At 37.4% G+C, this 14,486-nt stretch overlaps 1 protein-coding gene across 1 annotated transcript; it reads left to right on the top strand.

The window, feature by feature from the left end:
• The first annotated feature begins 6,301 nt into the window (after positions 1-6,301).
• Positions 6,302-14,447, top strand: LOC110371132 (ELAV-like protein 2). The gene has a single exon (XM_049850129.2). It carries the CDS (start codon positions 6,418-6,420, stop codon positions 7,477-7,479), a length of 1,062 nt encoding a protein of 353 aa, XP_049706086.1. The 5' UTR covers positions 6,302-6,417; the 3' UTR covers positions 7,480-14,447.
• The last annotated feature ends 39 nt before the right edge of the window (positions 14,448-14,486 follow it).

Below are 14,486 nucleotides of genomic sequence, written 5' to 3'. Positions count from 1 at the left end.
ATGATAGTATAATAGGATGGCAATAATAATGGGTAACGATAAAAGGAATAATTTAAGCAATAAAACTTTGTTATAATTCGTTTGGTCAGGCGAGACTTTGCAAAAGAAAGATAGTATTCTGTGTGTGTAACTGTGTATATAAACTATTAAATAAATAAATAAAGTGTAAGAGAAAGTTCTATTTTAAAATTTTCTTTGCATAATCTTGTTTTGATAAATGCTTTTCGTGTCAATGATAACTCTATGTTCAGTACTATGTTGTAAATACATAACAATATTTAATAAAAGTCAGTGAACTCCAAGTTTGATTTCGAAAATGATACCTACATTTCATTTGTATGACTACGGCGTAGCAAAGCCTTGCTACGATATTTGTAGCCAGGCTACGAAATCATGAGCCTACCTGCTACGCTTTACATTCCAATTCATGTAACAATTTAACGTTCCGTTATACTGAATAGTGGATGACTTCTCACAGCGAGAAGTACATATCACACGACTGTTCTATTTATAGAATGTATAGTGGAAACAAATTGCCACCCTTAAGACATCACTGCAAATGTACAACCGGTAGCAAACCCCCATTTTATTACTATTGAAAACCCAACCTTATAATAAAGCATTAGAGTCGAATTTACTATGGCTTATCATACAAACTTTATTGAATAAAGTGATACGCCATACCAATGCAAAACCGCCTTTCAACCGTTGGTATAAAGTCGATTTTCCTTTGTCTTTTAATTGAAATAGCTAATATTTCCTCTTTGAGGCCAACCATTGGAAATTATACTCTATATCTTAGAGTTAAGGTCGGGTTTTGAATGTGTAAAGTTAAATACATTTAGTATTACAAATACGGCCAGTTTCCTAGAGATTTGATGTCGTTTTTTGCTAGTGTCTCTCTGTACATAATATAGTATATAGGTACTTATGTATAGCTTCTCGTTTCCTTTGACAATTTTCTAACATATAACTGTGAATATTACTGCCGAGGTAATTGCTAGGATGCAGCGACCTTTTCAAAGAATTTGTTATTAGATGTAATGAAAGATAGTTTTCTCTTTGACTTCTTGTTTCTGTTTTCAAAATGGAAGCAAATAGTAAGTGAATATATTCGTTATTATAAATGTAATTATCAATATTTACTTGAAATTATAAATGCGGAGGTAAGTCTGTCTGTCGTGCTTTCCCGCCCAAACTACTGAGCCAATTTTAATAAAATTATATAAAAGTAGCTCTAGAGCTCTCTTTGTCACGTGCCTATAAACTATAAAAATATTGGTTCAATATCATCTTTTTCCTATATATTGTTTACCCAACTTTTCAAAAAGGAGGAAGATCTCAATTCGGATGTTTCTATATTTTTTTCTTTCCCGAACACCTCACATGGCTTTGTTAGTAAATTCTAACCACGTTGTCCTTTACTTTAACCAAAAACACTATCTTATCACGTACTTAAAAGCTAAATAGTTCAAGTTAAGTGTACTTACTGAACTCGTAAGCTATTTACCGAGTAATTTCACCCAGTAAGGTTCAAGTTACTACTTAAGGTCAGCGGTAACGTCAGAAGTTGTATGTATTGTGGAAACTGTTACAGAATCTTGCATTGTAGAGTGTAGACACGCGAAGTTAAAATGTTTTAAGAAACTGAAAAATTTGCTTGTGTAATATGATTAAAACAAGTATTATTATAATGTATTACGCAGGTACCGTAAGCTAACTACTGTAAGCTTTCGCCAGCGTTTTTGCTTAAGTCCGTAGGAACTATCTCACGCATTCGGTTAAAAAAAGCCTTCCACGGTAAATGGGCTATTTAACACTGAAATAAATTTTCAAATCCGTCTTCTAGTTCTTAAAATTGGCGTGTTAAAACTAAGTTACAGCTTTATAGTTTTAGGAAAAAATATTCAAACTTTTACATGATTATAATCTGTTCTCGCTTATTTTCGAAAAATCATAAATTCAATTCCATATTTTAAAAGCAAACTGACCAATCTTATTGCATAAGGTTTCAAAGTATAAGTGCTATGAAATGTCAAGCCTATTATGTATTAAAAGTTTAATGTTACCACAATTTATGTGCCAACACGCGATCATAAACTGAAATACAGCCTGAAATTCAGCTCGAAGTAAGGTGCATTAAAGTCTTCGTGAGTGACGATAAACGGTATAAGCACATACATATTGAATAACCCTTTCGGACCTATATTTTCTTAGCAATTTATATAATCAAATTAATCAGCCTTTTCATCGTATCAACTGCAGGACAGGTCTATTCTTAAGCAGAGAAATAATGAGTGACTTGCTCAAGTCAAGGTGCTATCAAACTTTCTAGTTTTTTACTGTGCGTCCAAAACACACTTTAAATAGTAGGTACTTTAACATTCACTTTTAGATAACATTTAAGATACTTACACCGATGAAAATAGCCACATAAATTAAAAATATTGCGGTTTAACTTGCTGCCTCCGCCTTCATAATCAATGGGCTATATAACAATAAAATAATAGGTACAAGCAAACAAACAAACTTTTCACACTTATATTCACGACATGATCAATCGCTTTGACACAATTATTGTCCCCACAAAGAATTCCCTCAGTCCCTCAGACACAACTCTGCCGAGCTCCCATCGCGCCGTGAAGGTGAATAATAAGCCCTGTGATAGCAAAGAGCCCGCGGCTACAAAATATTACCATTTAAATTGCCCAGTGTTTGTGCTTAGGGCTGTACAAACAGATTTTATATTTTAACAAGGAGATTTTAACAAATAGATCATTATTAGAAGAGGGAATTGAGTATCTTATGATTATATTATGTAAGTCGTTTTAAGAATTGTAGTTAAGATCCCATTCATACGCCTTCTTAGTTGATATCATTTTTGTACCTGTATAAAAAGCAGCATTCCTTGGTAAATGGGCTATCTAGCATGGAGAGAATTATAAAAATCGGACCATTAGTTCCTGAAATCTAAAAATAACTCATCAGCTTTATAATATTAACACGTGCTTTTTATGTTATCCAAAGTAGCGTAAATAGCGCTAACTTAGTATCTCAAATAGTTGGTTGATAAAAGGCCTACGTAACTCGAACAATTAACAATTTATTTAAGCATTGTAGACATTATTTCTGTTATGATAAAACAATTTCAACGAATACATAAGTATGTTTTTTTTTTACAATATTTCTAAATCAAAACACCAAATCTCATCAACGTTTAAAAATAACATCAAAAACAAAAACAACAAAGTTTAGTTAGCAACAAACTTGCACTGAATTAAAAGTTTCCGAGTATAAAACAATAGATTGGTAGTCGCGTGCCACCCCTGACGGCTCGCGGAAACTTTGCATAGTTATTTTACTTGTAAAAGCGTAAAATACCACCTAAGCTACTATGGAGTTGGATAAGTTTGATATAAACTGTGTTATAAAAGGGAGATTCAATGACACTGGGTCAAAAAATGTAAGCGAAATCTCTCAAAAAAGGACTGGCAATCAATATGAATAAAACATTTTAGAAAAATATTCATTGATTTACTTAAAATCTACTCCTAGATCTGACAAATACTACGCTGAAAACTGCATTAAAATAAAACAAGTTTGGTCAAACTGAGAAGCACCTTTTTTAAATCGGTTTAAAACCCGCTAGTGTGAAGCATTCTGTGAAACTGTGACAGACACATGTCTTTGATTTACTCGCTCTAGCAAACAGAAACAAATTGCAAGCGATTACTAAAATCATTCTAACTATTAACAATGGATTCTCACACATTCAAACCGAACAATTCAACCGGATACTCGCCATAATAACAAACTGATGGATTATAACAAAAAGTTGACGCCAAATGTGAATTTGTCCCCACGTCCCAAGCCACAGTAGTATAACTACCCTCACTTTATCTTTTAGCTGCTCGTTAGGTTTGCGCTGAAAATGTTCAAACAGCTCCAACTTTACATGTGTTGTCGTGTATCGTCAAACTGAATATATTCATTCAGTTTTGCCAGATATCTATCCTTTACTAATATAATTTATAGTTATGATGTCAATTGTTATATTGAAAAAAGTGAAAGATGAAATATCTAATAAGAAATCAGACCTCGTGTAGTATGAGCGCGATGTTATTCAATTGTGAAAGGTTAACATGTAAACCTCCAGTTTTTCATCGCAAGTCCTTTGTCGTCATCATCTCTTGAGCCTTTTCCCCTTTGTAGTATGTGACGAAAATTTGGTAGTCAAAATGGCAAGTAGGTAAGTTTGTATGATAATTTTGAAAACCCGTTTTTCAGTATCAACGGAGGTAGATGTCTTGAAATGGGACGACAGTAAAAAGACCGTGATGATTATTTATTCAAAGCTTATCTTCATATTTTTATGAATAAACATGAAGAAATTACCTTCAAAGAAGAATGTAGCCATAAGCGTTCCTCTAGTAGGCTAACCAACACTAAGAGATTTTTCGTGTTTAATTAGCCCAGAAGTACCTGAGAAAGCGTTCAAGCGAACCAACAAACATACTCTTCAGCTTTATAATATTAAGTAGTAGATAAAAGTTTATGAGAAAAATACACAGTTTTGCAAATAATATTTCAGCAGAGAAGTCGCTATTACGCATGACACAAATTGATGGAACAAAGCTCGGGACGCGTCGCCCTGTCTGACGTGACTTACTATCACTGCCCACTTCTTTGTTATAAACGAGGAATTATTAACATTGGTAGTTGTAGGTAATATGCAGGGAAGTTAACTACCAGTGTAATTTGTAAAGTCAATTATCAGTGAACGATTTTAGAAACAGAAAAAAATATTTAATGAACACAGACGTTTTCTGTAGATTTATTGGTGTTTTAGAAAGGTTTATGTAACTTTAAAAACTACTATTTTTTACATACGAATATTTTTTTATCTTTCATCTCGGACGGTTGAGATGTTACGTAAAAGTGGGACAAGGATCAAATAAATCTCATGTTTCTCCCTTTTTATGTTGATTAATAGAAACTATACATGTATATATGTAATAAACATTTATGTATGTATGTCTCTATGTCACATAAAAACAGTAACCTTTCAGAAAAAAACTTTTCTACCAAGCTCACTGCAGGCTCGGTAAATGCTACGGCGTAGCATCGTAGCGGTGTAGCGGCGTAGTAACGTAGGCTACGCCGGTCTCATATTTCAGTTCATAATGTACCTTCATTCAATAGCTCATTGACAATTTGTCAAAGGGAATATTAATTACTACGGTACTTTATTGGAGGTATAATTTATATAAGGGCTCGAATTCCAATTTAGAGAAATACATTACATAATACATAATACATTCTATGGTAAGTTTCAGATATTGTAAGGTCAGTGAACTGCTGGTTACTAACACATTTTTTTTATACGTCAATTTGTGCTCGGTCAGTGCATAAAAGATTTTACATGTATCTGTAACATAACAAAAAAAATATAGAGAAACGTTATTAGGATATTTGATTACCTAACCGACAATACAAAAAAAATAGGTGTGATATTACAAAAATATAATAATAAAAAGCGTAAATCTCATTTAGGAACCCCAAAGAAACCGTACTCCTCAAACAAATCACCAGTACAATTTGACCAACAATCACTTAAACCACTTGACAGGCTACCCTTTGTCAGAAGCCTTCAACTTCCCCTTCCCTCGCAGTTGGTAATTACGCTTAATTCTGATTACAACACATCGGACAATGCAACAACCCCGGCCGGGTCAACACACCTGCCATTGTCGAACAACCCTGCCTCACCCCCTTCCCAGAAATCTATATACAAGGAAATTACTACCATCCACATTTCCCAGCAACGGACTTTATTAATAAACAATTTTGTTGTCACAAATAGCTACCGGTTTCTATGGAACCTTAAAATAGATTCCAAGTTTTGTTTTCGTTTTTGGTCAACTAAGTTTTCCATTCAGAAATGTTGACTCAAATTATTTGTTGAGTAACTCAAAATTTTGTTGGCAAGCACTTGTTTGGTAAAGAATTATGACATTGTCGTCGCCGGTATAATAAGACGTAATAATGTAGAAATGCAACGCTGACACAATGATAAATCCCTCGCGAATTTCCGCGTAATTTTCGGCAACGTTTGTGTAGTACATAGCTCGCGTTCGTTGTCCCCGCAGCTCACGGAACCCAGTTAGGTAGGGGCCGCGGTTCCCGGGTGTCGATCGATTCGCCCGGGGTAGATCTGGTTTTTTCGGACACTATACCAGCGGAGGGTTAACGAACCCAGTTATGTAAGGCGGGTCGATAGGGAGCGACATGCGCGCCGGGCTCGCCGCTACCCCTCAATACCGTTCGCGCGCGCTACCCCGACGGACGTGCACTTTATTTTTATCGCGTTTTTTCGTTCCTCTTTCGTTCTTTCCGTTTATGATTTAAGCCGCCACCATGTCGAAAGGAGACGGTGAACAGCAAAACGGTGGTGGCGAGGAGTCCAAGACTAACCTCATCATAAACTATCTGCCGCAGTCGATGACGCAAGAGGAGATCCGGAGCCTGTTCTCCAGCATCGGCGAGGTGGAGTCATGTAAGCTCATCCGCAACAAGGGCGCGGCCTTCCCCGACGCGCTCAACCACGCGCTGCACGGCGGCGGCCAGAGCCTCGGCTACGCCTTCGTCAACTACCACCGGCCCGAGGACGCCGAGAAGGCCATCGCCACGCTCAACGGCCTGCGCCTGCAGAACAAGACGATCAAAGTGTCGTACGCGCGCCCCAGCAGCGAGGCCATCAAGGGCGCCAACCTGTACGTCTCCGGACTGCCCAAGACTATGACGCAGGCGGAACTAGAGCGGCTATTCAGCCCGTACGGCCGGATCATTACGTCGCGGATTCTGTGCGAGAACTCCGGCGGCCGGCCCTTCACCGGCGGCGAGCAGGGCCTGTCCAAGGGCGTCGGCTTCATCCGCTTCGACCAGCGCGTGGAGGCGGAGCGCGCCATCCAGGAGCTGAACGGGACGGTGCCGAAGGGCGCCACGGAGCCCATCACAGTGAAGTTCGCGAACAACCCCAGCAACAACGGCAAGGCGCTGGCGCCGCTGGCGGCGTACCTGCCGGCCGCGCTGCGCTTCCCCGCGCCGCTGGGCCGGTTCAGCTCAGGCAAGTCCCTCCTAGCCATCAACAAGGGCCTGCAGCGCTACAGCCCGCTGGCCGGCGAGCTGCTGGGCGGCGTGCTGCCGGGCGCCGTGGGCTCCGAGTGGTGCATCTTCGTGTACAACCTGGCGCCCGAGACCGAGGAGAACGTGCTGTGGCAGCTGTTCGGGCCCTTCGGCGCCGTGCAGAGCGTCAAGGTGATCCGCGACCTGCAGACCAACAAGTGCAAGGGCTACGGCTTCATCACCATGACCAACTACGACGAGGCGGTGGTGGCCATCCAGTCGCTCAACGGGTACACGCTCGGCAACCGCGTGCTGCAGGTCAGCTTCAAGACTAATAAGATCAAGACCATCTAAGGGGGTCGCCCCAGATTCGGCCTAGCCGGACGCTAGGACGGCACAGCAGGCGCGCACCCATACATACATACACGTACTGGCATCGGAGAGCCGACATCGCGCCACGGAACCTTCTCACCTTACTGTGAAAATATAGTATTTTGTCGTGTTATATACTTATATGTAAAATATTACGTTTTCACCGTGTTTTTGCGATAGTGGTGGACTTGAACTTTAACGGTGTCGATACAAAATGCCAAATACTTGATAAGCATGAGTCTAACTGTAATATAGACGTAGGTGACATTCCTCATTGGATCTGACTACAGACTGTCTTCCGAGACGGCCCGCCGACGGGCGTTTTTATAATTGTAAAACTAGAGAAACGTTTCGAGTGTAATGTGTGGTAACCCTTTGTTCGGCGCGGGGTACAGTCGGCCGCGAGAATTGGGTTAAGTGTTGAGGAAACAAGATGGCGCCCGGCGAGGCGCGCAGGCGCGGGGAAGATGGCGCCGGCGAGGGAGCCACGGTAGTAGCACGCTCCACATGAGATGTGGGACACCCGGCCATAACGCAACATACATATTGCTAATAGTCAATAACAAAATAATGATATTAAACTTCGCTTATGAACGGTTGTGGTTATCGAGAAAATAGTTTTCGAATATAAAATAATATTAGCAATAATAGCCTAAATGCTATGCTCCAATTTTTTATGCGATCATATCGTAATAATTACATTAACGTACGTATAATACGAGGTAAGGCCGGCTGAGACGCTCGCCGACACACATCCCGCGAGTACAGGCGCGCACACTGGCGTCGTACCGCGCGCGGCCGCCCGACTGGCCGACTAATCGAAGTAAAATAGTGTTATATTGTTAAAGATTGGAAAGAAAAATATATATTATCTATACGTATATTTTAATCATATATTAAAATTAAGGATGAAAAAAAAACTAATCAAAAACTGTGATAGGTTTTGATAAAATTTTAAAGATCACGCGATGGTGGAGGCGACTGTACGAGGTCCGCAGGCCTGACAGTAGTTAGTATTAGAAAAATTTTTGAGATACATTTTCGATTGTGGTATTACGCATAACACGACGGGCGATGCCAAGTCGTACGGGAGTTGACGGATGTTCCGAGCGGAGCTTGCGGAAAATCGATCGAGCCAGTTCTGGGGAGCGCGCACACGGCGAGCGAGGGGGCCGGGCGGGGGCCGGGGAGCCGGGGGAGTCGGGTGCCGGGGGCACGGGGGATAGGGGGGTCCACCCCCGCCCCCGCCCGCCTCGCCAGCGAGGACGAGTCCGTTCGCGGAACAATGGTGCATACTCTAGTCTAACGATATCGTTCCAAAAATATAATTAAATCGATGTCTAAACATATGATCGGTACCTGCTATAATAATAATGTATGGATGCGGCCCTGCGTCTATTCGAACTAGGCTTTAATTGTCTTAGTCTAAATGGAAATTTGTAAATAGAAAAAAAAGTTGTTTAATTTAAATAAATGAATAACTTATCTGTAACGCCGCGTCTCAACACGTCACACTAGTCTCTATGTATCATAAACTTTTACCCGACAAAGACCTACTATGAAACATCGAACTTGAATAGATATTTTAAATATCGTGCCGTCCTAACGACCCTACGATTTTTGTAAAAAAAATATATACTTAATATTATGTAAAAAACAGTTTTGTAACATTTCAAATATTAAATAAATAGGTATCTACTCATTACATACCAAAAGATGGAGATAAAAATTTACAAGTATTTATATATTTATTATAAATGTAAAACGTGCAATAACTAATAGCCACTAATTTAATAAAAAAAATATTATTAAAAAGTCAAAATGGCTCGAAGAGGCGTTGGTTGACAAAGTGTCAAGCGTGAAGCGCCATGGTTGTTTACTATTTATTGTAAACTATTTGTTTATCCGCACTCAGTACGCGCGAATTGAATTACACGGTTTTTTTCCATTAATTTAATAATATAAAAACGACAAAAAAATCGCTTGATTTCGATACAGCTTGATAAATGCTTTGACATTCCATTTTTAGTCTTAATACTTTTATTAGGAGTACTCTTATTAATTTAGAGAAAATTCGTGAGTTACCTATGCATTTCTGGACGTCACTTCACCTGTCGTCGCTGACAGCTGTCAATCCGAAGTGACGTTTCCGGGTGCAAATTATGTTTGATTTAATTCTAATGAAAACGTTCGATTGGCTAAGAAATGAGTATTTGTATGGTCGGCGTGTGAAGCACAAGTTTTGCTATACCTACTTATTATATCTATACTATGTAGTTGTCTCTTAGGTTAAATATAGTTGTTGTGTTTTGTGTTGTTTTCATTCAGCATGAAAATTTCAACTATTCTAGTCATATATTCCGAGAGGAGTCATTATTAAATTATAATAAAAAAAATATTTGATATTTTGAATAGTTGAAGTTAATGATCAATGTTGATAATAATAATCTTAACGATAATTTTGTCATAATATTTTTCATCTTAGATTTACTGTCATTAATTTAGTGTATGTGCAATTAATTGTATTTTATGTGTAAAACTTAGTGTGCATTTAACTTATTTAATATATAATTTATAATTATTATATTCCTAAATATTAATTTTTATCGATGTCGATATTTGTCGAGTTGTCTCGTATCTAGTCATGAATAGTACAGGTGCATAGAAATGTGATTCACCGGTTTGCTTATAAGCGTCGATAAAAATTGATGTTTGTCGTGAATTCGATAAGGTAAACCTAAATTGATTTATTTATTAGGGAAATATAGCGGGCAATTAATCTAGGTCGGAAGCTTGGATGTGCTGAATTTATTTGGAAAACGTGTCAACAACATTCGGTTTAATTACACAATTTTCGAGTCCTTCTTAAAGTTTTTTTCTCAAATATTTGCGTATAATAAAGCTTAATACGTCGTTTTGAATCGAAACATGAAACACCAAAGTATTTTACTGAAATTTCATCGACTTTTTAGATAATAAATAAGAAATAATGAGATTGCAAATGATAAAAAAATGCAAAAATGATATTTTGGAGTGAAATTGTTCGTTAGGAGTTCGGTTAGGTGTTACGTGAGTAGTTAGTAGAATGTTTTGTGCGCCCCTCTTCTTTCGGTAATAATTATAAAAAATAATAATAATTAATAATAGTGCTCAATAGCTTAGAGGGCCATGCCCGTAGTACGTAACGCGAAAAGCAATAAAAATATATGTGAATTTTATAAACAGAACACACGGGTAAAACTACACCATAATTAACTTAATATTTTTGTATGTATTTTAAAAATATACTGTAATTCATATCTTCATAGATGTAAGCGGCAGACACGCAAAACGTTCTACTAATTCCGAATGGCTCGCGTTTTGATTGCTTCACTAATATAATACAAACCAAATCGTGGTCGCAGGTCCCGTGCTAAAAATATGATAAAAATAAAACCTTGCTAGGTAACGCTAGAGCAATCCAAAAAACCTATTTTAAGAAAAATCGCCACGGACCGCGGACTACATGCAATAATAATGAAACCGTCGACTGAAACAGTGATGTGACCATGAATATCGATAAACGTGGAGTAACGAAAACGCGGACCATCGCAGCTATCTACAAAGCTATGATAAATAGGTTGTGGATACAAACGTCGATGCTAAGTAACTAACCCCGCTAAGTGACAAGGGATAATCTGATCAATAGCATAACGGCTACTTTTTGAATGGTGTTTTGATGCATTTTTATGAAATTAAAAAATAATAATATTATTAAAAAATATTAAAAAATCGTAAATTAATTGGCAACACAGAAACAATACTCTAATACGCATAGGCTAATTGACAATGAGGCTGTGAAATTAGCAAAAATAAAGTTAAAGAAACACGTGACGATTGATCGTAATTTAATAAATAAAATATTAACGTAAGTTAAATCACAGAACAGAGATCTAAATGGGAATATTTATTTCACGCGCCACAATACTTGTCGGCACACATCGTTTCCAAATCGTTTCCCAATGTGTCGATATTCATATTTTCCCAATCGAAAGCCTGAGCTTCGCGTAGCATGGAAGATGTCGAGGTGCCATGTTCACTCGTTACCAAACTCTTTCCTGTGTACCATTGAACACCACTTGTATAATATAAGGAATGCATGTATCTCCACGAGGTCGCTCCTAAGGGGCGAGCGCTCCGAGCGACGCGGGCGCCGCGCCGGCGTCGCTCGCGGCTACATGCAGCAATAAAGTGTAATGTAAAGATTGCGATAGGACATAAGATATAGGTTGCTAGCCCATAGCCTGAAAGCCTCTCTGTTCTGTGATTACAATCATGCAATCACGCGTACAAAAACGGTTAAAGCCCATAATTAATAAGTAAATCAATTGAAAATAATACTCCAAACTGTTTGACTGTCCAATGTGAAATAATGATAGAGAAATAGAGGTGCGATGGGAATAAAAGCATATAGAGTTTTTCTATACAGCTTATCGTGTAGAGTGGAATGGCCTTAAACTCGGACGCAAGCACAAAGATATCTGTGGCCGAGATGTACGCGATTCCGATAGTTAGGTCACAAATGAAGAAATGATCTTCCATAGTAAATAAATACGTAAGTTTTATATTTCTGCACGTAAAAATATTTCAGTGCAACATCAGGCCGTGTCTCGATACTGCGCGCGCCACACGATATGCTCAATTTAATAATGGACGCCGCGAGTAGTGTTGGGACACAGCTCCCCGATCGATAACTCACTCAAACGATTGAAATATTTTTCACGTCGTAGAAAACTCGAGACATCGACTAAATGTGTTACTATTACTTCATAAATGTCAAAATTTTCTAGTGAGAATCCAGAACGCATTGCACAACACCTACTAATACTTGTATGCTGCTACAGCTGTATTGTTATAAAATTATTAATAAAATTTAATACTCCATTTGCTCACCTTGTACTTCTTTGTATTTTTGATCCGTTTCTCTAGTAGTATAGCTTGATAGTTTAATGTCTTCGATAATTTTATAAATACAGCTACTTCTAGCGGCCCTCTGCTTCCCTAACATATGATCATCGTCACAAATGTTCCGAACACATAGTGTTGTACGATTTGTTTCGAATAAAATTCCTTTCTGACTAACTAATTAACGATTCTGATTAAAATAGCCCTATGTGTTTTTATCCCTGAATAATCGTTATAGACAGTGAAAACCGGAGCGAGAGTTAAAATAAAATCGACCTGATGTAGGATAAAAAGCTTTATTTACAAACATATTAGAATGAAATTAGCTTGACAATACGCCGTCGGGTAAAAAAACAGATTGCAATAAATATGTAAATAAACATCAAAGGATCGGTCCTGCTTCGGGTAAGCGAATTATGAATAAAAATATTAATAACCAATAGTTTCGAATTTAAAATAAAAAGTAATATCATGTAATATCAATTTCACTGTCTATTTATTAGTATTCGTTTTCGGTGTTGATTCCTCTTAAGCTGCATGATCACAGTTTGTTCCCATTTCGTATTCATCTGTAGTGCTGTTGTTCTGATAAATTCCTATAGTTCCCATTTTGCAATTACGTCGTGGTCATTATCGATAGTGTTCGGGCGAGCGTGAGCGCGTCGCTAGTTCCGCAATAGTTTGACGCGATGGGAACGAACTCAGCGTCATGCAAGTAGATTGTGATACTCCTAGTGCATACTGATAGTCATTACCCATATACCATAGATCAGAAAAGTTTCACTTTTCAAGGTCTCTTCGTGTGAATTTTATAATGTGTAAAATCAATCCGACTTCCCACAGACTCGATAAGGCTAGGAAATAATTTAGAAAAAAATGCATCGTAAGATAAGAATCTCAAAAAATAAAGTATTGAATAAGTATTTTACCAACTTCAAAGTTAAGGTGTACTAGACAATGAAAGCAATGATATTTATAATTAAAAAAATGAGATTATGAATAATTCGGTCAGCCATTTTCCTTGTTCGTACTCGCTGACGTCACTTTGATACAAATACGTATTTTATAAAAGTAATAAAATGCAAAAAAAAGTTTAAAAAAACACTTAAGATCTTCCGGTATTAACATTTAAAAATCAATGTTGAAAATTTCATTTTCGTCTTTTTATGAATTATTATAAAATTAAGAGGTAGATGTCTGTATGTGTTGGTGGTATTAACCGATTTAGTTGATATTGTACCTAAAAGTTAGGTATTTCTATAATAATTATTGTGTCGGTTTAAATAAATTACCTCTACATTATAGCTTTTGTGAGAAAAATTTTACGTTGCACAAGAAATAGTAGATTCGATTAAGGTCGGATCACTAAAACTGCGACTGTCCCTTGTTCCTCGTGGACTTGCCCGCTCGGAGCCAGGACAGTGACTCGTCTCAGACGAGGCGCCGCGTCTAAACGCAGCACCGCGTCTCCGACGGTTCAAAAAGAATAAAAAATGTATCAAATTGTCAAACCGATTGCAATAATATTTGACAGCTAATATATTTTTAATGTCCATTACAGTTTTAGTGTCGTCTTTAGTCATAAATGTTGTTTCCGATAATTTATAAGATCGTTCTAAGGATATTGTGTAGAGTTCTTCAAAGCGGCTAACTTATTCCTCAGAAGAAGCGAGCCTTTGGAAAATTCTACGCGCCATCTTTCTTTCGATAACGGATTAGAAAGATTTTGAATAAAAAAAGAATACTCATTCCTAAAAGTAAGCATTAATAACCAATATATTTACATCAGTAGATACTTGGCTGTTTTTACGTAATTATTAATTAATATTTTCACGTAATTTATGTGTCTATAATTAATTAATTTATTGGAATTAATTATAATAAAAAAATATGGAAAAAATGTCACATTCTTCTCACTTTATACAATAGTTTTTACAATATGATATTTAATATCCTCAATGGTTGTAACTATACATTTCTTGTTCTAAATATATAAAAAACCCGAATTGAGTTTTTTATTCATCCTGAAAGCATGAATCCTAATT

Source organism: Helicoverpa armigera, chromosome 24 (assembly GCF_030705265.1).
Source record: "Helicoverpa armigera isolate CAAS_96S chromosome 24, ASM3070526v1, whole genome shotgun sequence".
Classification (NCBI taxonomy): Eukaryota; Metazoa; Arthropoda; class Insecta; order Lepidoptera; family Noctuidae; genus Helicoverpa; species Helicoverpa armigera.
This window is presented reverse-complemented; position numbering and strand designations above follow the sequence as displayed.

What these genes read in the sequence shown, in the direction of transcription:
- LOC110371132 (XM_049850129.2), top strand. Translation starts at nt 6,418, where the DNA reads ATGTCGAAAGGAGACGGTGAACAGCAAAACGGTGGTGGCGAGGAGTCC.